This window comes from Delphinus delphis, chromosome 6 (assembly GCF_949987515.2).
Source record: "Delphinus delphis chromosome 6, mDelDel1.2, whole genome shotgun sequence".
NCBI classification, from domain to species: Eukaryota; Metazoa; Chordata; class Mammalia; order Artiodactyla; family Delphinidae; genus Delphinus; species Delphinus delphis.
In genome coordinates, this window is record NC_082688.1 from 102,985,154 (window position 1) to 103,010,552 (window position 25,399).

General features: G+C 36.5%; 1 protein-coding gene across 1 annotated transcript in view; it reads left to right on the forward strand.

The window, feature by feature from the left end:
• The window catches only part of PPP2R2A (protein phosphatase 2 regulatory subunit Balpha), an 83,554-nt gene that overhangs the window by 46,911 nt on the left and 11,244 nt on the right, over positions 1-25,399 (forward strand). The window contains exons 3-4 of the mRNA XM_060015191.1: positions 7,170-7,267; positions 20,132-20,297. Of these exons, the coding sequence (XP_059871174.1) occupies positions 7,170-7,267; positions 20,132-20,297 (264 nt within the window). The remainder of the gene's footprint in view (positions 1-7,169; positions 7,268-20,131; positions 20,298-25,399) is intronic.

Consider the following 25,399-nt stretch of genomic DNA (forward strand, 5'->3'; position numbering starts at 1 on the left):
GCCTGAATTTTTAGAATTATTTGCTGCAGCAATGTTTATAGTATTTTATGAATTTTAACCTTTAAAATTTTCTTCTATGTTACTTAGCTTTAAAGACTAATCATATTGAGGGGTATGATTAGCACAGTACCCAGCACTGTGTAAGTGTGAGCTGCTCTTATGGGGGGGCTCTTAATACTGATGTCTCAGTGATAGCACAGTAAGTGCTCAGTAATGTTTTTGTGAGCAAGTGAATTTGCGACACGGGTTAAAGTATATGCATTTTTTTCTGGGCGGAATAAGAATAAATAACAGGTTGGACCAGGTTAAGTTAAATTTAGGATTAAGTAAAAATGTTTGTGATCTGACATAATTTTATTGAAAAAATACTGCACATTCTTGTTTCATTAAAAAGTGTATCTGTATTTAACAATAAAAATTCTCTTAGGTCAGTAAAAAAATTTTTTTTAAATAAAGACTAATCATATTGAGAAAAATACAGCATCAGGTTTGTCAGCATTCAGTGGATGCTATGTTAACTGTTTCAAGTGAAACTTTTGGGAATCTATAATCCAGATGGGTAAAAATATGTAAGCAGCTTATTCTAGTTGATTCCTCCCCATTTATTTTTAAAATGAAGGGAGCATCTTTATATATTTACTCAGTCTTTATGCTTAGGATTCATTTTATAATTGTTTATTTTGCCTTACAATATTCCTTCTTTGGTTCTCTTAAACATTTACTAAATCTTTTCTTGGTTAACTGTTTATCTGTTGTGATTACATTCTGCTTTAAGCCCCTTTAGACGGTAGAATTTCGACTGGATCACCCAGCCCCTTGAATATAGCAGGTGCTGAAAAAAATGCTCAGTTTTATGGTAGGGGTACAAGTAACTGTAATGTGGTCATTAGTAAATAGTATAAAGGTGATGTAGTTTGACTCTGAATGTTTTATTGAACACGGACATTTTGGCAATGAAAAAGAAGCAGTAAACTGAACACATATATTATTTCTTTATTCATCATCCAGTGATTTATAGGATTCTGTGCTGCCACCTTATCCATATGATTGTTCACACCTGCTAAATTTGAATCTTGGCTCTGACACTTGACAGAGGTGTGATAGGCAAGTTACTTAATCTCTCCGTGCTTTCGTACACTCCTATTAATTGAAGATGATGTCTATATCATAGTGGTATTAGAAGGATAAAATGAGGATATATGTAAATGCTCACTTAGTATAGTGCTTGGCACATTATAGTTGTACCTGTCTGTAGACAGTGTGTGCTTTGACATTAGTTTGTTGTGTCTCTGTACCCACATAAGTCATATTTGTTCATTTAATGTTAATATCCAATTATATTAATATTCTAGAGCAGGGGTTGAGGAGCATTTTTTGTAAAGGGCCAGATAGTAAATATTTTCAGTCTGTCTCTACTGTTCAACCCTGCTGTTGTCAAGTGAAAGCAGCCAAAGACAATACATAAACAAATGGTCATGGCTGGGTTCCAATAAAACATTATTTACATAAACAGCTGGTGGGCCATAATTTTCCAACCTGTGTACTAGAGGTTACTTTTATATTTCCTCATTATCGGATGTTTGAAATACGTTCAGCTTATTTCATAACAGGCACATCTCAGATATTGAGGGTTTGGCTCCAGATGACTGCAGTAAATAGAGTCACATGAAATTTTTTGGTTTCCCAACGCATATAAAAGTTGTTTGCACTACACTGTAGTCTGTTAAGTGTGTGATAGCATTTATGTCTAAAAAAACATGTACATACCTTAATTGAAAAAACACTTTATTTAAAAAAACTGCTGTCATAATCTTTTTGCAATAGTAATATCAAAGATCACTGATCACAGATCACTGTTAAAAATAAAATAATAATAATAATGAAAAAGTTTGGCATATTGAGAGAATAACCAAAATGTGACACAGAAAGGAAGTGAGCAAATGCTGTTGGAAAAATAGTGCTGATAGACTTAGTCCTTGCAGGGCTGCCACAAACCTCCAATTTGTAAAAAAACGCAGTACCTGCGAAGAATGGTAAAGGGAAGTGCAATAAAATGAAGTATGCCTGTATGTAAATAATTCACCTATAACCGTGTTGGTACTAATTTTAATTGGTTTCTTTCAAATTATTTATTTGGACTGTAGTCCTGAAATGGAATTATAAAATCAATGAGTAACCCCATAAAGTGTCTTACAGTGCAGGAGTTGAAGTATTTAGAGAATGTCAGAGCTAATAATAATTTGATCACTTAATATTTAGTCATTATTGTTAATTACTACCATTTATAGATACTATCTATTAATTTTCCCTCATCTGATTTTTATGCTGAGCGTGTTATACTTTTGAACCTTCGGTTGTCTGATTGATTGTGTCCTATTCTGTTTATTAGAGTACATAAGAAATAGAGAAGGTAGGTAACAAGGGGATGGTGTGGTGTGCCTGATGAAGTGAAAAAAGACCAGTAACACTGCTGTTGTCATTCCCACCACCACCAATTACCGTTCCACCCCCAAAAGAAAGTGATTATTTCACCTTCTTAGGAGGAAACCTGGGCGCTGACAGTCTAGAACGAAGAGGTTGGAAGAAATTAGAGTTCCATTTTGTGTAACACATTATAAATTCCTTGGTTTTTATTAATAGTATATAGAATATCATAACAAAGGTCAAAAACATTGTGTTAAGTTTTCTTACCAAAAATCAGATTGTGCCTTTTAAATCTTGCTTTAGTGTGTGCCTAAAATGGCTGTGTGTTGACTTAAGGCACAGTAGGACCGTTGTCTGATGTTCTGATAGAGTCCTTCCTTTTTATTAACTGTATTAGAATGTTCTTTAGATGATTAACACAGGTGTTTTTTTCCATTGTGAAATAACATTTTTATTGGTCATAGGAAAGATTCTTATTTTTCTCTTTAGAAGAGGAAGTTTTTCGTTGGTTTATGAGAACAGACCTAGTTGATGTGTTATACTGGACCCTGCCTTGAGTTCAGTAATATGACTCTAACAGTGAGGTTAATGTCTTTGCCTTTTTAAAGTATATGATAGTGACTTTAATCTCAAGAGTAAAGTGTTCTCAAGTTTTTGAGGCTTTCATTAACAGTTTGTTTTAAAAATAGTATCCAGGAATCTAAATTTTCATGAAATGCATTTATATTTTCAGCCTGCTCCTTGAGGTAACAATCTGGGTGTGTGTGTGCACGGTAGTTCTGTTTTACCCATAGTGCACTGTTTAAAGGTTCAAAATTCTCCTAGTTCCAGCATTCTTGGCTTTGCAGTAGAAGTCAGTGTCCACTCTGTAATGTTTTAGACCTAGGCTGTCCAGTATGATAGCCCCTAGACACATGGCTAAAGTTAAAACTTCAGGAGCCACATGTGGCTAGTGATGACTGTATTGAACAGCGCAGATATAGGACACCTCCATGGGAACGAGAGAGTTCTGTCGAACAGTGCTGTTGTAGACTTCCTGCAGTCATCTACTCTGTAATATTTTTCAATGGCATAGGAATCAGAACATTAGAAGAATATTTTCTAGGAGCAGAATTACTGTTACTTTCAAATACATAGATAGCAGTGTTTGACCAACCTCATTTGGGTATCAGTGCACATGATGTGGGAGCACTATTTTTAGAGCCATGCTTCCTCATCTTTTACACATCCTGGCACACTTGAAAACAGAAATGTTTGTATGGCACACTGAGGTAAACTGAGGTAAAGAGCTTTCTCAGAACTGGAGGTTACAGGTTTGGGTGCTTGCCGTATCCAGGCAAACCCATATCCCCTTCTTGGCACGCCAGGGTGTAGAAGCACATACAGCTCAAAGCTCAGTTTCATAGCATACTCCATAACGGATTCCTGGGTATTTTTCTTGGTCTACAAAGCAGAATTTGATCTTATTCTCCCTTTTATTCATCATTTTTATATGTCATATTCTCAGTGAGACCTTGTGAGATCTAGGCATTTTACAACTCAAAAAAACTTTAAAAGCAGTCGTACACTTGGAGATTTAATAGGTGCTTGTGTATATGGTGGCTCTCTCACACATGTGTGGATGGCCAGGCATCCAGAAATCATGGTGTTTCTTTTCTCCCCTTTCTTTTATTGTGGGGAAGGAGGAGGGAACACCATGGCGTGGTACCTATTTAACTTCATCATACAAGGCAGGAAAATAATTTACTTATCTGAAATATGGCTATATTAAATATATGCAGTATAAAAATCACAGCAAGGAGGCCATGAGTCTGCCTGCCCACCCCTCCCCCAAATAAAATTCCTCTACACTACTCACTAAGCGTCAGTGGCTTGGTTAGCTATTTCTAAAATTTTCTGTTTGTTCATTGGCTTTTGGCAAGATAGTCACAAACAGTAGTGTCTTAAAAATATCTAAAATGAGAAAATTGTATGCCTTTCACTCAATATTTCTCTCCCTCAAGGATTTAAAGTGGGTTGACTTTTATGGTATAGATCTTTGTTTCTTGTCGTTTCCTGACGTTCAGCCTCTCACTGTGTAGGCCATTTGTTTCTAGGGTTCCTCAGCCTGTCTCAAGTGTACCTCTTAGAGTTTTGTACCCTTGCTGCAAAGCTGGTTTGGTACTAAACACGTATCATTTCACTTTACTCTGCAGTTCTTGTTGTAAAATAACCATTCTTAGCATAAGAAGTGACACATTGTAAGGGCAGATGTCTTACTATTCCTGTTGCGTCCTGCACTAAATTATTGGTCTTTTCCTCTTCTCCTTCCTCCCCTCCACACCCCATGCATGTGCTCCCCCCATGCACGTGCACACACGTCTCCTTCCCTTCCCCATCCGATGTTCAGTGACCTCATTATAACCAGCTATGTGAGTCAGTAACGTCTTCAGTACTTGGGGGTATTGTGCCTGCTGTTTTATTCCTTGATTCTTGTTCTGTCTCTAAGAATAATACAGGTGTGGAATCCCTACTGCCACCACCCCCATCCCAGATCTCCTCAATCCTCTTATTATAATGATCTCCTTACTGACTTAATCACCTCTAGATTTCCCCCTGTCCCGTTCACCTAAGGAAGATCGACATTTCTCCCCATTAGAAATGGAGCCCATCCTGCAGCATTCTGTCCTCCCTGCTTTTTACTACTGCCCAACAGAGAGGCCAGCCAGGCTGGTCATACCGTGATCACTGACATATGCCCTGTTAAGTCTTATCTGTAATAGTTCATCTACCTAACAAGGAATTAATTTAGGTGGTTGCAACAATTTGGACCTGGGGAAAGAGGAAATAATTTAAATACTGAGCCTACTCTTCCTGTTATTCCATTGAGTGAAAAGGAGAATGAATCTGGAGTTGGTATCGGGTGTGAGCATTTCACCAAGCCAAGAGCATACACTACAGTCGAGAGATAAGGTGTTTTTGGTGAAGCATGACTTTATATTCAAAATAACTAGTTCATTTGATGAGTTAGCCAAAGAAACCACAAGCTATCAATGCTGTAGGGAAAATTGGCTGAGTTGGACTTTAAAGAACAAGAGAAAGAGTTTACATTTCCAAAGTGGTGTCTGTCTGAGGGATTTGAATTTAAAGATAATTTTTACTATGTATAGCTTTTACCTTATTCCCTGATTTTAGAATCTAACCTTCAAATAAGATGTAACTATTTGTTCTGATATTGTTAGCTCCTACTTACTTTCTCTCTGTAACTATACTATAATGTGCTTTAAGTGCAGGGACTATGTATGTTTTTAATCCTTTATTATATTTACTACAGAGGTAAATACAGTACAGAGCACCTAATAGAATGGCTTTTAAGTATTTAGATGTTGGGCTTTACAGAATAGTACAGTATATTCAGTTTTACACCGTGGTGTTGCATTTGCATGTAGTGTAAACACTAGATTTATTCTTTCCTCCTGATACCACCGGCCACGGTGAGTTGTCTGGGCTAAAGGTTTTAACCTGGAGGTGGGATGCTGTCCAAACCTTTTGAAATTATATGCAAATTTTTGTGTGTACTTAAATATGTACAGTTTCTTGGGAGAGCATGTGAACTTTCAGTAGGTTCTCAGAGTGTTCCAAAAAGGTAAGGTGCCTTGGACCTAGACAATGGAGGAAGCAAAGAAAGCTTTCTAAAATCAAGCTGAACTTGGAAAAATCACTAAAATGAAAAAATGGTAGAATGCTGTGCTGGACAGGTTATTGATATGATACAATACATTGGTCAGTAAGTTTTAAAATTTAAAGTATACAGTGTTCTTTACTATATAAAGTTACATTTTAAAATTCTTACGGTTAGCTAATATAGGCAAGAAAATGACCCTTCTCTTATGGTAAAAGTTTGATTGTTTATGTAACATGCGTATGATAGGGTCTTTCCTAATATGGCATAATGCTTGTGAAAATGGTGAATTGTTTAGTGTAATTGCTTTATCTTAATGCCCAATTCTGTAACTTAGATTTTTTTCTTTAGGAAAATGGCTCTGGTGTCAAAAAGCAAGGAAAAAAACCCTGATAATTTTATTTGAACTTGACTGTGAAGTTAGCACCGACTTTGGGTGTAACATGACTGATTCTAGTAGCCCCTGCTGTGTTTGGGAGCCACAAGAAGAGCTGTGCATGTTGAAGGTGCATAGCACAAAGCATTGCTGGTATAAGTGTGTTCTATTTGCAAACATTTGTTTAAGAAGCCATAATTTTAATTTATATATTTATGATTGTTAAATTTCCACCTGCAATTATTTTTACATTTAAAAAATTTCCCCATTTTATTTATATCTGTCTTAATTTTATAGACCATTTTTGGGTTTGCATAAAGAAGCTTATCAAAAGTATATCAGAAAGAAAATTAGCACAATAATTATCGATATTAATGTTTAATGGTGCTGTCATAGAATGTTTCACAAATTGTTGATTTCCTTACATTCATGAATTTAGTGAAATATTAATAAAGTGCTTGTGTTTATTATTTGTCGTGTTCCTGTTTGTTAAAATAGTGTCACTGGTTTACTCTGGGGAGTTTTTTTTCTTCTGGGTGAAGCAAAATATTCATGAAAGAACTTTAGATTTACTTTATTTCTGATGGCAGGTTGATATATAGACTTGGAATATATTAGGAAAAACATGCTAAGTTCTCATTAAGAAACTCTATAGTGAGTTGAGAAAGAACTAATGTCTTTTTTTCATTTTTTGTTTCACTTATACAGCAGATATAATTTCTACAGTAGAATTTAATCATTCTGGAGAATTACTAGCAACCGGAGATAAAGGTGGTAGAGTCGTCATCTTTCAACAGGAGCAGGAGGTAAGTATTTAAAGTTTAATATCTAAATTTCAGTTTGCTCTTGGGACTGGAGCTTATGCTGGAGAATCTCATCAGAGGATGTTGGCAGATTTGTAAAGTGTGTTTATTGAGCAGAGTATCCAATGTATAGATGGCTCTGATTCTCTTAGCTCTGTGTGTGTGTATGTGTACGTGTGTGTGTTGTTTTGATTTAATTGTGAGAAGATTTGGTTAGAGAAAGGGGTGGGAAGTGTGGAATAAAAGATTTTAACTGGTTTTAAAGCCTTGGCCCTCTTTTTTTTTTCCTCTTAAAATTCCATAAAAGCAAAATTGCTTTGACCTCTTTTCAGTGCATAGTTTGCTTTGTGTAATTGGGGGTGGGAGCGTAGTTTAAAGAAAAAGCTGCTTAATTATTTTGACATCAGTTTATACTAATACTATTACTGTGATTTAAGTATAAAGGTTTTAAATGACAGTTGCATGTATACGCATGTAACGTAATTTATAAGCTCAGTACCCCTCTTAAAGTGGAGTTGATTTGAAAATTGTTTCCCTTTCTCTTTGAAGAAAGGAATTTCTCATTACAGAATCTGTGATTAAAGTAGGGTTTGGTTTTGTTTTGGGTACAACTTAGGCACACTTCTAAATCTGATTGACAAGATTTCTCACTAAAATTTTATGCTGCACAGAATTTGTCACAATGGATTTTCCCTTAGTCTCTCCCTGCATTTGTAGATCAAAGTTAAACCTTTATCATTTGTTTCCAAACATTCTGCCCCTGTCTATCTATAAGATATTCAAGAAGAGTTAAAAGTAATGTGGATAAAATGCAGGGTTTTACAAATAGATGTCTAAATCATAACACAGAGTTAGCTTTTAAAGGATTGTGAAATTCCTTAAATAAGCAAGAATCTAGTAATAATACTACTACTTTGCACTTCTATAGCGCCTTTGACCTGAGGATCTCAAAGTGCTTTACAAACACTAATGAATTAATCCTCACAACACCCAGTGAGGTAGGTAATTTAATTTTAAAAGAAATGATTAATAGTGTCTGATTCGAAGATGCACAAACACTAAATATGTCTCCTTTTATTTATTATTATTTTTTGGTTGGAAGAAAATATGAAAATAAGACTCAAGCTTTTCTTGACAGAGAATGATCATGTGGGAAGGGGGGCAAAATCAGTTTTCTGTTCCTGTTTTCAAGCAGCTAAAAAATGTGACCATAAGAATTTTGAAATACTTAAGAGTCGAAATGGAACCTTACAGGTCATTACCATTTCCCTTTATTTACAAATGAGAAAGCCAGGCTATTAAGAGATCACTTGATTTCTTCGTGGCAGAGCTAACAACCAGAACCCAGAACTTCCAACATGTTATCTCTCAGTGCGCTCTAATGTCTTTCATGTTAGGTAACCAAAATGTGAGTGTTAATTTTGTTATGCAGAATTTAGAGCTGGCTTTCCCGTAGGCATTTTCTGCCCTTCCGTGTATTTTTTTTTTTTAACTGAAAATTAATGGCAGTCTACACTTTTGTTTTAAAGAAGGGTGTTTGGAGAAAAGCATTTAAAATTAAGTTTGCTTCCTAGGCACTTCCATCTTGAAGGGCTTTACATTGAGGGTTTCTGAGAGAGCCTACATTTCAAATGGGGGCTTTGTGTTATTTAAAAGTGTAAGTTGTCTGTCATTCTTAACTGCATTTAAGAGTTAAAGACAAAAATTAATTATCTGGAAACTCAGATTAGTAGCGTGTCTTTTGAAAATTATTTAATGTAAATATCAGTGTATTTTTTAAGGGATAGATTAAATAACAAAGATGGTAATTATTGGCTTTCCCTCTTGAAACTTGATCTTGTTAATATTAATCTGATGCACTTTACCTAATATATTTTCCACATTTTTAAGCCCCGTCTTATACTGGAGCTTCTAATATAATGCTGTCTTCAGGACATTCAGCGTCTATGTCATTGGTTATAAATGTGTGTACCTTACATTTATATCAATACCTAATATATTTAGGTTAGATTTTATGAGTTCATAGCTATACGTCTGTAAAATAGTGTTACAGTTTAAAAACTGGAAGTAAGCCTAGAGATAGTCTTTTCCTAATATTTAGGTAAATCCTAGCAAAAGTTTACATAACAAAGTTATATTGCTTAGTTTAATAGCAAAGCTCTGGGATTAGAACTTGGATCTCTAAATTTTAATCCAGCCTTTTCTAACAACCACAGCTATTATACATCCATTCCAAGGTACACTGGCGCTTAACAAGTGAGCATTTCTTAGACCCTGATGATGATGCTAGCTCTCTTTGCAAAGCACAATGATGCTTGAACGATCGCGTCTGCAGTGTCAGCATTCCTGGCTAAAACTCACTTGACTGGAGATTTACGTATTTCCACTCACTCTTTTTATTGCCCTTAATTAAGAAGAAAAGATCATACTGTAGCAGCAGTGAACCTTGCACATCAAACTTTGACATCTTTAACCCACCTTTCTGTCTCACTTTTACCCTTCAGGTGTGGCAGGTCCCCTTCCTGTCATCCTGTCAGGCACACTTTGCTGCCTGTCCATCTGTTTCCCAGGCAGAGAAACTGGGTGGTCAATAAACAGGGTCTTCATTCAGTTCGAGTATATTTCAGCCTGGTGTTCCTGTAACATTTTCTGCTGTTATTTAATAGTATTTTTATAACTAACACGTTTGAATAGTTTTCTATTTGACAGAATCTCTGTGATAGAAGCAGGGTGTGTAGGGAAATTGAGGCACAAGGGTAAATCGATTTTAGGCATCATGTGCATCACATGGTCAGAGTCCAAAATTTTGAGTCTAATCCAGTGTTCTTTATAGCATGTCCTGAAATAACTGACCCATCTTACTAATTTTCACAGCTTGTATATAATGGCTTTTGACAACAAAGTGGATGGTGGGATACATTCCTTCTGATAATGATAATTTGGAGGGAGATTCCATGCAGCTGTTACGTTGTGGTGTTCCGTAGTTTTTAAGGGATCTTTGTTTCTGTGGGTGCTCATATTAGGTGATCAGTAGTTGTTGAGGTAGTTGATTTCCTGTTGGCTTTGGATTGCTCAGAACTTCTTCTAGTTCCTCTGAGGCTTTTTGATATACATGATAAGCTAAAGTGTTGGGGGAGGGTTGATATTTTTAAGGGACAGTTAAGGCTAAAAGTGAGCAGAGAGGTGGTTCCTTTCTGATTTCTTTCTGGATCGTTATGCAGCATTTGTTTTCTGTTTTCTGTGACTGCTGGTTACTTTCTAGGATTTCTTTCTCATTTTTTTGTTCTTAATGTGGTATTCCCAAAACTCCTTAACAGAGTACAGAAGAAAGCTTAGTGTGCTTATCTCAAAAGATGGATAGTATTGTTAATATGTTTGTATTCCCTTTCTGAATTATTTAGAAAGACTGGAATGGGACTCAAAATCAAGATGTGGTGTAACAGAATTCAATATCGTTTATAGAAAGGGCTTGGTTTAGTCAGTTGTTTAAGTGAAGGGACAGATCCTACTGTTTTAGAGTGATGTGGCACTGTTCACTTAACATAGTACTTCCCGTGCGCCAAGCAGAATAGCAGATTTAGAGACATTGGAGAGTAATGGTTGAAGGGACTAAGGCTGTAAAGCCAGGAGAAGAAGAGACTACGAAGAGTCTTGTAACTTAGGGGTTCATGTGGAAGAAGAGATTAGTTTATTTTGTGTATGGAAATAAGTACACAAGAATTGGATGCCCATCTGTCAGGAATATTGTGGAAAGAATATGAGAAGTTCAAGAAAATACTACCACTGTGGTTTCTTCCAAATCAAAATATCTATAAAATAAGCTTCCTTTTCTAAGCTACCGGGCTTTACCTGTCTTCATTTTTCATTCAATTTTTTAATCTAAGGTTGTGCTTTCAGAGTACAAAATGTTAGAATCACCTAAAAGTGCAGCTAACCACCTAAAAATTTTAACCAGAATGTTAAAATGCAGGTTCCTAGATTGCACTTCAAAACCACTAAGTCAGAATTTCTGGAAGCCAGAGAGACACCATCACTTTTCCTCTTTTTATTTATTTATTTATTTATTCATTCATTTACTTACTTACTTTTAATAAACTGCTTTGGGGACTTAACCTGTTAGAAAATTAAAATTAAAATTGACTGCATTCCAATACCAGGATAATGAAGCTCCAAAATACAGCTTCAAGTCTATCTTTTCTAAAAATATGTTTAAACTGTTTTTCCAAGATAGATCATGCATATAGAAAAATGCATAAATTATATGTGTACAGTTCTATGGATTTTCACAACAAATACATTTGTGTAACTATCATCTGGGTCAAGAAATGGGATATTACTGGCACTCCAGAAGCCTCTCTATCCTGTCACTACTAGCCCCTATCCCGAACTAACCGTGAATTTGTTTTGCCTGTTTTGAACTTTATATGTATATGGTGTGTTCATAGAAATTAAGAGCTAAAATTTATAGGGTTTGCAGGGGTTCTTAATCCTTTCTGTGCCGTAGCTTCCTTCAGTAGCCTGGTAAAGTCTGTGGACTTCTCAAGAATGTTTTAATTGCATAAAATACATAGGATTGTGAAGGAAACTATTGAAATATATTTTTCAATTTATTAAAAATACTTACTTTTGAGCAATATGTGTTTTTTTGTGACTAACAGCTGAAGTGTGATTTTAAAACATGTCATTTCTATAGTGACAAAGTCATGGTATTGCTAATACTGTGGCCTGCTGCTACATCCATAATTGAAAGAAATGCTGAATTTCAGCTAGAGATTAGTAAAAGTAACATGTAAATTTCTACCACATCCGAGTTTATAAAATCCCATGGACCCTTGGGAGTTGAGTAGTCTGTGGGCCCCAAATTTGTAACCTCTGGTAATGCAATCTCTTTTTACCAATAAAGAAACTGGGGGGCTCAGACAGCAGGTTTACTCGTGGAAAGTTGTACAGTTAACAAAGAAGTGAACCCTTGCTCTAGAACCCTTATATCCCAATTCCCTGTCCATTGCTTTTCCCATTCTGACATGGGTATAGCAACAACAGTTTATATGCCAGACCCTCTGCCAAGCTCCCTAAATCTTATTAATCTTCATAGTAAAATAACGAAGATGTTATGCACACTTACTATGTCTCAATTTATTACAGATTTATAAATGAACTGAGATTTAGCGAAGATAAATGTCTTCTCTAAGATCACACAGCTAGTCAAGTAGGTAAAAAAAAAAGCTAATTCTGTATAAATTGGGATGAACATCCACAATGAAAAAAAAATCTTACTCCTCTAAGTAATGAGCCTAAGTGGTATAAATCACACAAGAAAATCAGTTTCATTAACTTTATAGTAATGAGAAAAGTACTTATCAGACTTTTTAATAGTAGCCATTAAGGTATGATGTTTTCTCTATAGAGGCTTAGAGAAGGAAAAGTTGGAACGAGTTTGAAAGACCTGCACGTTTAAAGACCTGGGTTCTAGTCCTCATTTGTATTTACTCATCCAGCCAGCCACCCCTCTTGTTCAGCCATCTGTTATCCAGATTGCTAGTCTCAGTTTACCTCGTAATATTCCCAGTAATTAAAATTTTTTGCCCTATGCCCTGCTCTTATTCTGTGTCATGCTTTAGAAATAAATTATCCTGGGTAGTTAGATAATCTGAATAATAGCACATTGACTATTTTAGATTTTGGCACCCATAACCCCCATGTTGTTCAAGGGTCAACTACATTTTGAAATATAAAACAAATGGTTGTCTCTAACAAGTAATAGAATTAAAGGAGCATTAAAAAACAGTAACTAAGTTTTCTTAGTGCTCTATTTGGAAGCTTAAAAATGTCCTTTTTTTGGGGTTTCCCTGGTGGTGCAGTGGTTGAGAGTCCGCCTGCTGATGCAGGGGACACGGGTTCGTGCCCCTGTCCGGGAAGATGCCACATGCCGTGGGGCGGCTGGGCCCGTGTGTCTGAAGCCTGTGCTCCGCAACAGGAGAGGCCACAACAGTGAGGCCCGCGTACCGCAAAAAAAAAAAAGTCCTTTGTTTTCTCATTTTTATGTGATCAAAGGAAAATACATTTAATGTTTCCTAAAATTTTTTATGTTTTGGTCTAGGAGCAAAGTAAATATTTTCTGTATTTTCACAGAGTTTCATTTAAGGCAGAGGAAGTTAGTAAAAACACAAGGCAGTTTTTTATATATTTAGAATTAGCTGTTATAGAACATCAAGTGATGTTCCTTCAAAGAAGTCATTTTTAACTCTTGATTATTCTTAATATGTTTATCGTGGAAAATATGAAAACTGTGTATCATTTCCACAAAGAATAAGATAAAAATCCAAAATCATCCCATCACATGAATAGAGATCAATTTATGTATCTGTGTTTATTCTGGGGCTCTACTTTGTTTTGTAGAAAAAGTATCATGTTGTATGTATCATTCTGTAACTTCTAATGTTTTCTTGCATTAATCTCAGTCTCAGTCAGGGAAGTGAAGAGACTATTGCAAACCCTGAGTGGAAACAAGTGCATGTGTCATTTGGAAGAATCATAGTCTGTCTTTATAACTTAAATGACACAGTTTAACAAACATGTAGCTTGTGGAATCTGCAGAAGGTATTAATTAGCAAGGAAGCATTGCGCATAAATTAACATGGTTGAGAAACATTGATCTCCGTATGAATTTAATTGGCTCTATAGCATTTCATAATTTACTTGACTTAGGTTGTTTATGCATTAAGTTGTTCATACATCTTTGCATCATTGTTTTTCATTAGGTTATACTTTGAAGTGGAATTGTTCAGTACCTTTTTAAGGCTTTCAATAAGTATGGACAAATTATCCTCCAGAAAAGCTGTGTAAATTTATACTTCTCTCAGTAGTGTATGACTTTGTCCATATTCTCATCATTAAAACAGTGGTCATTATCATGTTTTTTTATTCTTCATCAGTTTAAAGGCAAAACATTATTCCTTAATTTTTAATACTAATGATGATGAGTAGTTACACATATATTTATTTACTGATCATTTTTTAGGTAAATGACCTTTTCATCTTTCAGAGGAGGGTGTTAATATTTTTCCTACTTATTTTTAAGGACCTTTTACACATGAAAGGTAGTAACCTGTTGTCTTAAGATGCACTTTTCCCCCAGTATACTTTTTTTAACCTTTAAATATTCTTCCTAGTCGGACAGACGTCCACCTTTCTCTGCTCTTTGCTTTCATTTTTATACTTAGAAGCTCTTTTTCACTTCAGAATTATATAGAAATTATTTGCCATTGTACTTTCTTTTGGCTGCTTTTATTTACTTTTAATTATTCCCTCTGGAATTTATTTTTGTGTAAGAAATGAAGTTCTAATTCTCTTTCCAAATGTTTGTTTGGCTCAAACATCATTGGATTTTACTGCTGTTTTATATTCTGTTTCGGCTTGTCTGAACCTCAGAGGCATACTTGAGGTCATGACACTACCATTATAGATCATGGCGAGGCCCTTTCTTTAAGTAAACAAACACGTGCACGCATGTGTGTAGTCACACGTACGTTAACTTATTTGCATAATGTGCTCCCATTCTCCCATGCACCTCTCCCTTCATAGATAACCATTTGAATGTGTTCTTATAATTTGTATTTTGTTTTTGTGTGCTGTTTGTTATTTAATTGTGGCAAAATATCCATGTGTACAATACAATTTTGCCAACCACATATACATTGTTATGCAACAGAACCCCCAGTTCTGCATAACTGAAACTCTGTACCCACCGAACAGCAACTTCCTTCTTCCTCCCTCCAGTCCCTGGCAGTCACCATTCTTTCTGTTTCTATGAGGTTGACTACTTTAGATACCCCGTATAAGTGGAATTATGCAGTACTTGTCATTTTTGACTGGCTTATTTCACTTGGCATAATGTCCTAAGGTTCATCCATGTTGTAGCCTATGACAGGAGTTCCTTTTTTTTTTTAAGGATGAATAATATTCCATTAAATGTATATTATACACACACACACCACATTTTCTTTATTCATTTATCAGTTGATGGACATTTAGGTTGTTTCCACTTCTTAGCTATTGTGAATAATCTCATTTGAGATTCTGTTTTCAATTATTTTGGATATATACCAGATTGCTGGATCATATGGTAGTTGTTTTTTTTTTTTTTTCCCCATCTGTGCCTTGTGGCATGCAGGATCTTAGTTCCCTGACAGGGGATCGAACCTGTGCCCCCTGTAGTGGAAACGTGGAGTCTTAACCACTAGAACGCTAGGGAAGTACTTTTTTTTTTTTTTAATAAATTTATTTATTTTTGGCTGCGCTGGGTCTTTGTTGCTGTGTGTGGGCTTTCTCTACTTGCGGTGAGCGGGGGCTACTCTTTGTTGCATTGTGCAGGCGTCTCATTGTGGTGGCTTCTCTTGTTGCGGAGCATGGGCTCTGGGCACACGGGCTTCAGTAGTTGTGGTGCACGGGCTTAGTTGTTCCGTGGCAGGTGGGATCTTCCCGGACCAGGGCTCGAACCTGTGTCCCCTGCATTGGCAGGCGGATTCTTAACCACTGCGTCACCAGAGAAACACTATTTTTTTATTTTTTTGAGGAACGCCCATACAGTTTTCAAAGTGGCTGCACAGTTTCTATGCTGTATTTTTTTAAAAGCTGTATTGAAATATACACAGAAAAGTGCACAAAACACTAGTGGATTATCACACACAGAACTTCCCATCCTTCCTTTAACCTTTCTCATTCCCCTTCCCAGTCATTCCTTTCTCTTTCCTCCCCTTGTAAACCTGTCTTCTAACAGTTAGTTTGGCTTGTAGTTATAGAACTTTTTATAAATGGAATCTACAGTAAGTATTTTATGTCTGGCCTTTTTGCTCAGTTTATGTTTGTGTAATAATTTTCTCACTTTCGTTGCTATATAATGTTCTTTTGTAAAACTGTACAATTTGTCCATTCTGTTACAAATAGATGCAGACATTGTGGTTGTTTCAGTTCATGGCTTAATAATGCTGCTGCGAACACTCTTGAGCAGATTTTTTGGTGCACGTTGCCATGCATGAAATTATCATGTCATGGGGGGGTAGGCATTTAGTTTTAGTAGACAACACAGTAAAAAGTGGTTCTGCCAATTTTATTCTCATGAACAATATATGAAAATTCTGGCTGTTCCACATCTTTGCCAATGCTTTGTATTGTCAGTAATTTTAAAATTTAAATATTGGGAGGTTATGAGGGTATCTTATGGTGGTTTTAATTTGTACCTTTCTTGATTAACGCCAAGGTTCAGCATCTTTTTATGTGTTTATTGGCCATTGGATATCATCTTTTGTGAAGTGCCTACTGAAATCTCTTGCACTTGTTTTCTGCTGGGTTGTTTGTCATTTTTCTTACTGATTTGTAGGCTTTTTGCACTTTTTGAATATATGAACCCTTTGTCAGTTGTATTTGTTGGAAGTATCTTCCATTCTGTGACTTACCTTTTCATTTTTTCTGAATGGTATCTTTTGACAAATAGAGGTTATTAATATTAATATAATTCAGTTTATCAATGTTTTCTCTAGACTTAACTGCTTTTTCTGTCCTGTATAAGAAATACTTCTCTACCCCAAGGTCCAGGAAGATCTACATTTCTGTTATCTTTTAGATCTGTGCTCTCTAGTATGGTAGTTAGTAGATCCCTGTGGCTATTTAAATTTTAATTAATTAAAATGAAGTAAAATTTAAAGTTCACTTCCTTAGTCACAGTAGCTACATTTCAGGTGCTCAGTAACCACTTGCGGCTGGTGGCTACCATATTGGACAGCACAGATACAGGCTATTTGCGGAAAGCTCTCTTGGACAGTGTTGTACTAGACATATTCACATTTATATTTCTGATTCACCTGGAATCAGTTTACATGAGTGGCTTGTGGTGTAGTAGGGGTCAGGGTTTGTTTTATTATATATGAATAGCCAATTAACCAAACACTATTTAGTGAGAAGACCATCCTGGCTCAGCAGTGCCACTTTTGTCCAAATTCAGGCCTGTTTCTGGGCCATCTGTTCTATTCCATTGGTATATTTGTCAGTTCTCATGTGAGCACCACACTGTCTTCATTGTGGCTTTAAAACTTGATCATGCTATAGTATCCTTTATGTATTTGTGGCTTCTGTTTCTGTCCATGTTGAAGTATGTGATTTTGTTTTTGTGGACTGTGTTTTTTTAATGTATGTGAAGAATACTCTGTCTTGCACCTCATTCTGTGTCCTACTTTATCACTAAGAGCTGTGTTTCCGAGAACCTTCTGTCTTGCTGTGTGTGCATCTAACCCATTCTTCGGAATTTCTGCACCAACTCCATTTGCCAGGTTAATTCCAGCTGCCCTTTACCAGACTAGTGCCACCTTTTATTCATACTTTTTGCTTTTATTTTTGTTCATTTAGAAAATTTTTATTGAATGCCTGTTATATGCCAGATACTATTACAGGTGTTGGGATGAAGCGTTTCTAAATTCATTAAGAAGATTTCACATAGATAGATTGTGGGGTTAAGAAAATAGACTCTGGAAAGCTGTGCAAGAAAAACCCAAATATTGAAGCATTCTAGAATGTATCATGATTCTCTCTGATTGTAGGAGAGTTTTTAAAACAAAAATAAAATAGCCTTCTTTGACTTTGATGCATTCTTGTTCGAGTGGCACAGTGTTGGAGGACATGGGATTATGTTCCTTTTTTTTGTTTGCTCAGTGTACTTAGTTCATGCAGAGAACAGTGCTGTCGTAACCATTATAATGTAAACATCCCTCCCCACGTTTTAGGGAAAATCCCACTGTCTGCTAGGGTCCGGCTCTGCAGTTCGTTAAGTCAGTCATTGTTTTATGGCATCTGTTTTATGACATCTTTCATTTGTTACTGCTGCTGTCATCTCTCCTGTTATTTTTTGTTCTTATCCATTGTCTTTAAAAATTCACTGTAATTTTAGCATAGTTTCAGGAGAGAGTGCACATGCGTCATGTATCTTTAACTTGTCAGCTGTAACTTTCTCCTTGTGTGGTGTGTGTGTGTGTGTGTGTGTATATATATATATATATATATATATATATTTTTTTTTTTTCCTGTCGGAAAGAAACAGTGCTTCTTGCAATCCATTGAGACGGCCAAACACCTCCAATGATTTTGTTTCTGAATCATGTAATAGATCATGTTTAGACCCATTTGGTTATTCCTGAGTCTTAAGGATGATGTTATTTTTCTGTTGTAGAAAATATTTTTATATGGTTGTGCTTTTCTTTTCCTTATCATCAAATACAGACCCTGATAAACCTAGTTTCTGCATATACCTTGGCCTTGCTTACCTTGGCTCTTTGTTTTGCTTACCTGAATTATATGGACCTTAGTTTCTACTTTTGACTAAAGTTTCACACACACAAGTTACAAGAAATTAGAGATTCTGTGTTATTAAATTTCTCTGTACCTCTGGGACCTAGTGTACATAGTACTGTAGTCTCTAGCCTAAGTTAAAAACACTGCATTATAATGTAGCTTTTTTTGGAGAGTAACATGACAAACGTTTAGAGACTGAGTAACTTTCAATGGAAGACTTACAGAATTTCTTCTGGTGAGATATTAGCATGTACATATTAAATGGGTTAGGTTATCAGATTTGGTGTAAGAGTATGGTAATGAGACCAAGGTTCTGAGTTTGATTTTTACCCTTTCCATATCCCCAGTGTGGATTATGTTCTGTGGTATGCTCTGCATTCTCAGTATTGGCAAACCCACTCAGTAATAATTGATACTACTGTTAGAGGACCCACATACAACTGTAACCATGAATGATCGATCCAGATAATCAAGCTACTGGAAAAAAACAACCCAAAACATACACTTACAAGATGATGATTCAATAAAGTTTTCTTTTTATAAGGAGAAATAATAATAGTGACTAACAGGTCATTCTTATTATCAAGTAATCTTAAACGTTTCATTTGCTAATTCACTTTTACTTAAAACAGTTCATTATAAATAATATCTTTTAAACTATTTTTCCATTGGTTTTTTGAACTAGACATTTAATGTTTTTGGTGGAAAGGTTTTTGATTATGTGATGATGGATTAAAAGGTAAAATTCTGAACATGGTTATAATTCTCATTTTTGCTAAGGTAGTGTTAACTGAAGAAGTTCACAGGTAGTCTCTGTATCCAATAGCTTAAATTATATTCACTCACACTGATACTAAGTGAAATAAATCGTTGGTGCGTGCTAGGCTCATAATATAAGAAAGATAATTCAAGGAGGGTACGCAGTTGTTGATGGGGTGAGGCCTGCTGGGTATTGCTGAATGTGGGCTCAGTGGGTAATAGAGCCCTGTAACTCTGGTCTTGGGTGTGGGGGGGTCGGGGTCAGATGTGCTGTTGCATTTATGAGAGCTCTTCTCTTAAAGAGTTTTTCAGCAGTGAATTGACCTAAAGGCAGGCATGAGAAAGGGAAAGGAAGAGGACAGTACATCATGTTAAGTAACAGATAGAGAATTGATCCTTAAAACAGTGGGCAGAGAAAGAAGGTGTGCCTCAGCCAGCTGTTCCTGATGAGCTTTTCTTATTTAATCTTTACTTTTTGTCATGTATGCTCAGTAGTCCTCTGTACTGTGTCATATACAAAGGTAAAGTAATCAGCAAAATGATCTGTATTTTAATAACACTTTTCCTCATGAATTGGGCCTAATTATTAGGCTTTATTTAGCTTTTCCTTTTTTTTCTTTTAAGCATTTGTATTTATTCCTTGAAAGCCTTTAAATATAAAAAACAATATAATGTATATAAGATTCAGGGTCTGTTGGAATTGATATATATGTTTGATTAATTTGCAATATTTCTCAACTGGTCCAAATATTTTTGTTTCCATTTTAGAACAAAATCCAGTCTCATAGCAGAGGAGAATATAATGTTTACAGCACCTTTCAGAGCCATGAACCAGAGTTTGACTACTTGAAAAGTTTAGAAATAGAAGAAAAGATCAACAAAATTAGGTGGTTACCCCAGAAAAATGCTGCTCAGTTTTTATTGTCTACCAATGGTAAGTGTAAATTTTTTCTTTTCATATGCCCAGTATGTACACATAAGCCTGTAGGATGCTTTCCCCTTTTCAAAGAGGAGTAGTTGTTAAGAGATCTCCGCAAATAGACATTTGGAAATATTTTTTCCCTATATAGAATGTAAACTCTTCTTTTTTGTCTTCCCTTTTTTATTGTCTTTTAGTTTTTAAATTCTATGAAAGAGATCCTCAGGCGTCCACTTCTTTTAGTCCACACAGTTTGTAGTGAGAAGAATGAGCTTTACCATTCGGTTTGGGTCAGATCCTGTTTCTGCCACTTCTTGGCTTAGTCGCCTTGGGCAGGTTACTAACACTGAATCAAGTTTCTCTCATCTGCAAACTGGAGATGGTAATATCTGTGTTACAGTACGGCTGTGAGGAGCAGATGTGGTGACTCCTAGTGTCCATAGTGAGTGCTCAGTAAATATTAATTGCGTTTCCTCTTCCTTTTTAAGTGTGCCTAACTCTCCAAAGAGTATTTCAAACTGTAAATACAAAACACTCTGTCAAAGGACGGCCCCCATTCCAGGATACTCTCTAGGAGAACCCTCTTCTTACTTGATCCCCATCCAAGAAGGACACAAACCGGAGTTGACTCATTGCCTTCTTCCCAGCGAGCCTTATGGCTGTAAGAAGATGCTTCTTATACTGTTTTGTTTGTTCAGGAAACGTTATTAAGTGAGGGTTAGAATTATATAATGACTCTACCAGGATTTAAAGTCCTTTATGACAGGTTAAGAAGTGGGTCATTTCTTTTGTTCTTCTAAATTTTTTTCATATGAGTTGTTGTGACCTGGTTTATCCCTGTGGATTTGAGTCTAAAGAGAAGCATTAGAGTGATTGAGGGTTACGTCCAGGTGTTCTGGGTAGCTATAGTCTGTAAAAATTTAGATTAAAAGTTTTTTGAGGCTGGCACAAGGATTGGGGAAAACCTCTCATTTTCTCATCCCCTCGGTGTTAATAAAATCAGATTTTAGCACCTAGACCTCACCATTCTTTAGCACTTGCAGAATGTAAACTCAAGTGACTTCGGGGGTGACCCGGTAGACAGCATTAAGTGCTGCCCTCATCCACCTTAGTCCTTATCACCCATTGTATCCAATTATTGGAAATGCATTCCCCAGAATGATGCCACTAGCTGACAACATAAATGTTCGCTTCCTCTTAGATGCCAATTTTTCTGATTGTCAAAGCTCTCCCTAACAAGTCCATTGAAATCTGTACCATCTACCCCCTCTCTTTTCACATAAATTGCATTCCCCTCTCTTCTTACTAAAAGAAAAATAAATAGAAATAATGATTTAAAGCTTGTAACTTAGAGCATCCTAGATGGAGGTTATATGTTTACTCATGTCGCATGTTGGCTTCTAATCTTGGTTCAGTTTTAATTTACATAGGTAACTAAGTTATTTCAAATAGCACTTCAGATACTGCTCTTTGACACAAATAATATGTAATTATACCATTTACGTAGTTTCTTCTTTGGAAGTAAATGTTCCAGGAAGTGTGTTTGCTCTTAGTAATTTTGGCGGTTCACTTTTTTAAAAAAATTAACTGATTAATTAATTTTTGGCCGCGTAGGGTCTTCGTTGCTGTATGTGGGCTTTCTCTAGTTGCGGCAAGCAGGGGCTACTCTTCGTTGCAGTGTGCGGGCTTCTCATTGCGGTGGCTTCTCTTGTTGCAGAGCACGGGCTGTAGACACGCGGACTCAGTAGTTGTGGCTCACAGGCTCAGTAGTTGTGGCGCACGGGTTTAGTTGCTCCGTGGCATGTGGGATCTTCCCAGACCAGGGCACGAACCCGTGTCCCCTGCATCAGCAGGCGGACTCTCAACCACTGCGCCACCAGGGAAGCCCTAGAAGGGAATTTTTAAAGTACAAGCTGAAGCAGAATAATGAAGCCCCATATACCCAACACCCAGCTTCAGTAGTTCTCAGTTCCTCACCAGCTGTTTCTCAGGTACTTCTCCTCCCCCTCCTTCTCAGTATTATTTGGAAGCAAATCCCACTTCAGTTCACTTATGGATTAAATCTTAAATCTCTTTCAGTTCTTATTTATATCCACACGTGTCTTCCATGCAGGTTTCCATGTGCTTCTCTGTGATTTGAGATAAGGCATCATTTAACCAGGCGAGCCTTTCTAGACACTAAACCCTACAAAAGCTCAGTGGAAGGAGAAACCATTGGAAATTGCAGTGGTTGGGTCGGGTTATGTGAATCTATGTAATATTTTTCTGTGGACAGAATCAACAGTGTTTCCCAAATAGGATTCCTGTGTAAATTTGAAAAATCATTGATTAATAATACAAATTATTTTAAAGGACACTACACAATGCATTGTAGGTTTTTGTCTTTCTGTTGTTAATGAATACTAAGTAAAATACAAATTTGGGGGTGGGGGCTGTATTTTTTGTGCTAAAAGTAGAGTCCATTGTGGAAGGCTAGAACAAGTACGGACATTTTACAAACTGCTGTGTCTGGGTATGGTGAGATAGGAAAATGGATGAGAGGAGTAGGACTTAAAAATCTGTATCTGAAAAGCTTTATTCTTTGAAAAGAGAGAAAGCAAATATGGAAAAATGTCAACTTCTGTTAAATCTGAGCAGTATCTTTCTGTTATTTCGTATAGTTTTCTCTGTGAGATATAGCATAATAGTACCTTTTCCCCCCACAGGTAATGGGTCTTATACTCACAAAAAGATTAGAAACCACTGGGGAGAGCAGTGGAAAATAGGACCAAACGTTCCAGCTTTGAATAACCCAAATTAATCTTACTTTCATCTTTGTATTGGCTTTCCATGATCATCACAAACTGTTCAGTGTTTCCCAGATTGTTTTCTTTTTTTTTTTTTTGGTATGCGGGCCTCTCCCGTTGTGGAGCGCAGGCTCAGTGGCCATGGCGCACGTGCCCAGCTACTCCATGGCATGTGGGATCTTCCCAGACCGGGGCACGAACTCGTGTCCCCTGCCTCGGCAGGCGGACTCTCAACCACTGCACCACCAGGGAAGCCCTCCCAGATTGTTTTTACTTAAATAACTTAATAGTCACCTTCTTATAACTTATTCACAATGTTTCTTCAAGTGGTCTCTTTCTCTTTCTCTTTAGCCTTCTTTTGCCTTTCTCTGAATTCTCTTCAGTTTCTCTACATTGCAAAAACATCCAGCTCTAATCTGTTGACCCGGGTCCTTGAATATATGAATAATACAAAGTTCACTCATAAACAGGTTGTGTTTTAACAGCTTATTATTAAGAAGCTTTTTGGATTTTATGTAAAAGCTGCACACCCACAGAGGAGAGTTGGTGGCATGGTTCTCCCTGGTCTGACCCTCTGGTGAGGGGGGTGCTGGGGTTGTGGACTTCTTTAGTTATCAGTGTTCACAGTGCAGGGAAACACTGCAGAGCAGTGGTTCTTAACTTTTTGGAAGCAACAGTTCTCTTTGAGGAATCTAATAATCCCCTTCACAGAAAATGAGTATATTCACATAATCTTGCACGCAGTTTTATGGAGTTTGATTATTCTCATGTACCTCTAACTGTGGACCAAAAACTCCAGATAAAAAGGTCACTACTGTAGAGCATAAGAATTTTGATTTCTTTTAAATTCCGGACCTGCCTTGTTCCCAGGCACTGCACTAAAATTGTGTAGTACTTCTGGATCCTTTGTTTATGCCATTAAAGGTTGTAAAAAGTCTCTTAAGTTACAAATTTTATCACTTTAAAATTTTTGTTTTGAAGTTTAATTTGTTTTAAAAATCTGTTTACCCAAGTTATCTTCTTTCATTTTTCTTTCTTTTTTTTTAGAATTTTCTTCTTATAACACTACTAGGAACCACAAACACTAATTATGTCTTATTTCAAATGTTTGATAAGTATATCGTGATTTATTTGGATCTTTAGTAAGGATGAAGAATTTGAACAGGCCATAAGATAATCATGGGGACGTGTATGTGCCCGGGGGTGTGTGTGTGTCATCCTTATCATATTTAGGTGATAATTTCTCCCAAAATGTAGAATTCAGGCCTTGGCTCATTTATATTACAGATTTGGGGACAGGTTAAATATTCTAAAATATATCATTCTTTACCTAAATTATATAAATATATATAAACTAAATAGCACACAGAAAACACATATAACTTAACTGCAATATAACTGAAAAACAAGATCACAGAGGGTTCAGATGAAATACTAGGTTACAAGTTAGTAAACTTAGCAGTTTTTCTCTGTGTACACTTCATCTCTGCCAAGGGCACCCACAGGGGCAGCATAGCATGCTCTTCTGCACCAGGCAGAGCGGGGTGGCCAGGCTGGAGGAGTCCCTGCTACCTCTCTATGACAGAGTTCTACGGTACCTTTATGCACTGCTTTTTCAAATTGTGTTATACCCATTTGCTTATGAAGGGCCATTAAGAATGTGATACCTTTATAAGTGTAGTTTCAGGATTGTAACACAAAGTATAATATTAAATAAACGTGCTTGAGTCCATAGTGATATAAATGGTTGATTGAATAAATAAATAAGTGGGGAGAAGGAACGCTTGTTACAAAGGAGAATTACAAATAATATGTGGACAGATATTCCTCCGTGCAGGGACTGTAACTTAATTGTCCTTTTAAGTGTAGACTGGACTTAGTGACTCACTTCCAAAGAATAGAGTATGGCAATGGGGAAGTAGTGAAACCTGGCAGTTACTGCCTTAACCAAGTGATCAAATCTAACATCACCAGTGGAAAAGTCACGTTGGTGCTATGTATACACTCGCTTCGCCTCTGGGCGCCTAAAAACCCATGATCCCAGTCTGATCATGAGGAAAGAGCAGACATACCCAGTTCAGGGACATTCTACACAATACCTCGTCACTGTTTCTCAGAACTGTCAGGGTGAAGAAAACTAAGGAAAGTCTGAGAAATTGGTAAAGTCAGAGAGACTAAGGAAGCTTGACAGCTAATACAGTGTTATCTGGATCCTGGAACAGAAAAGAGGCATTAGTGGAAAACCTGGTGAAATCAGAGTCAAGTCTGGAGTTTAGTTAATCGTAATGTAGAATGTTAATTTCTTAGTTTTAACAAATGTACTGAGGTTGC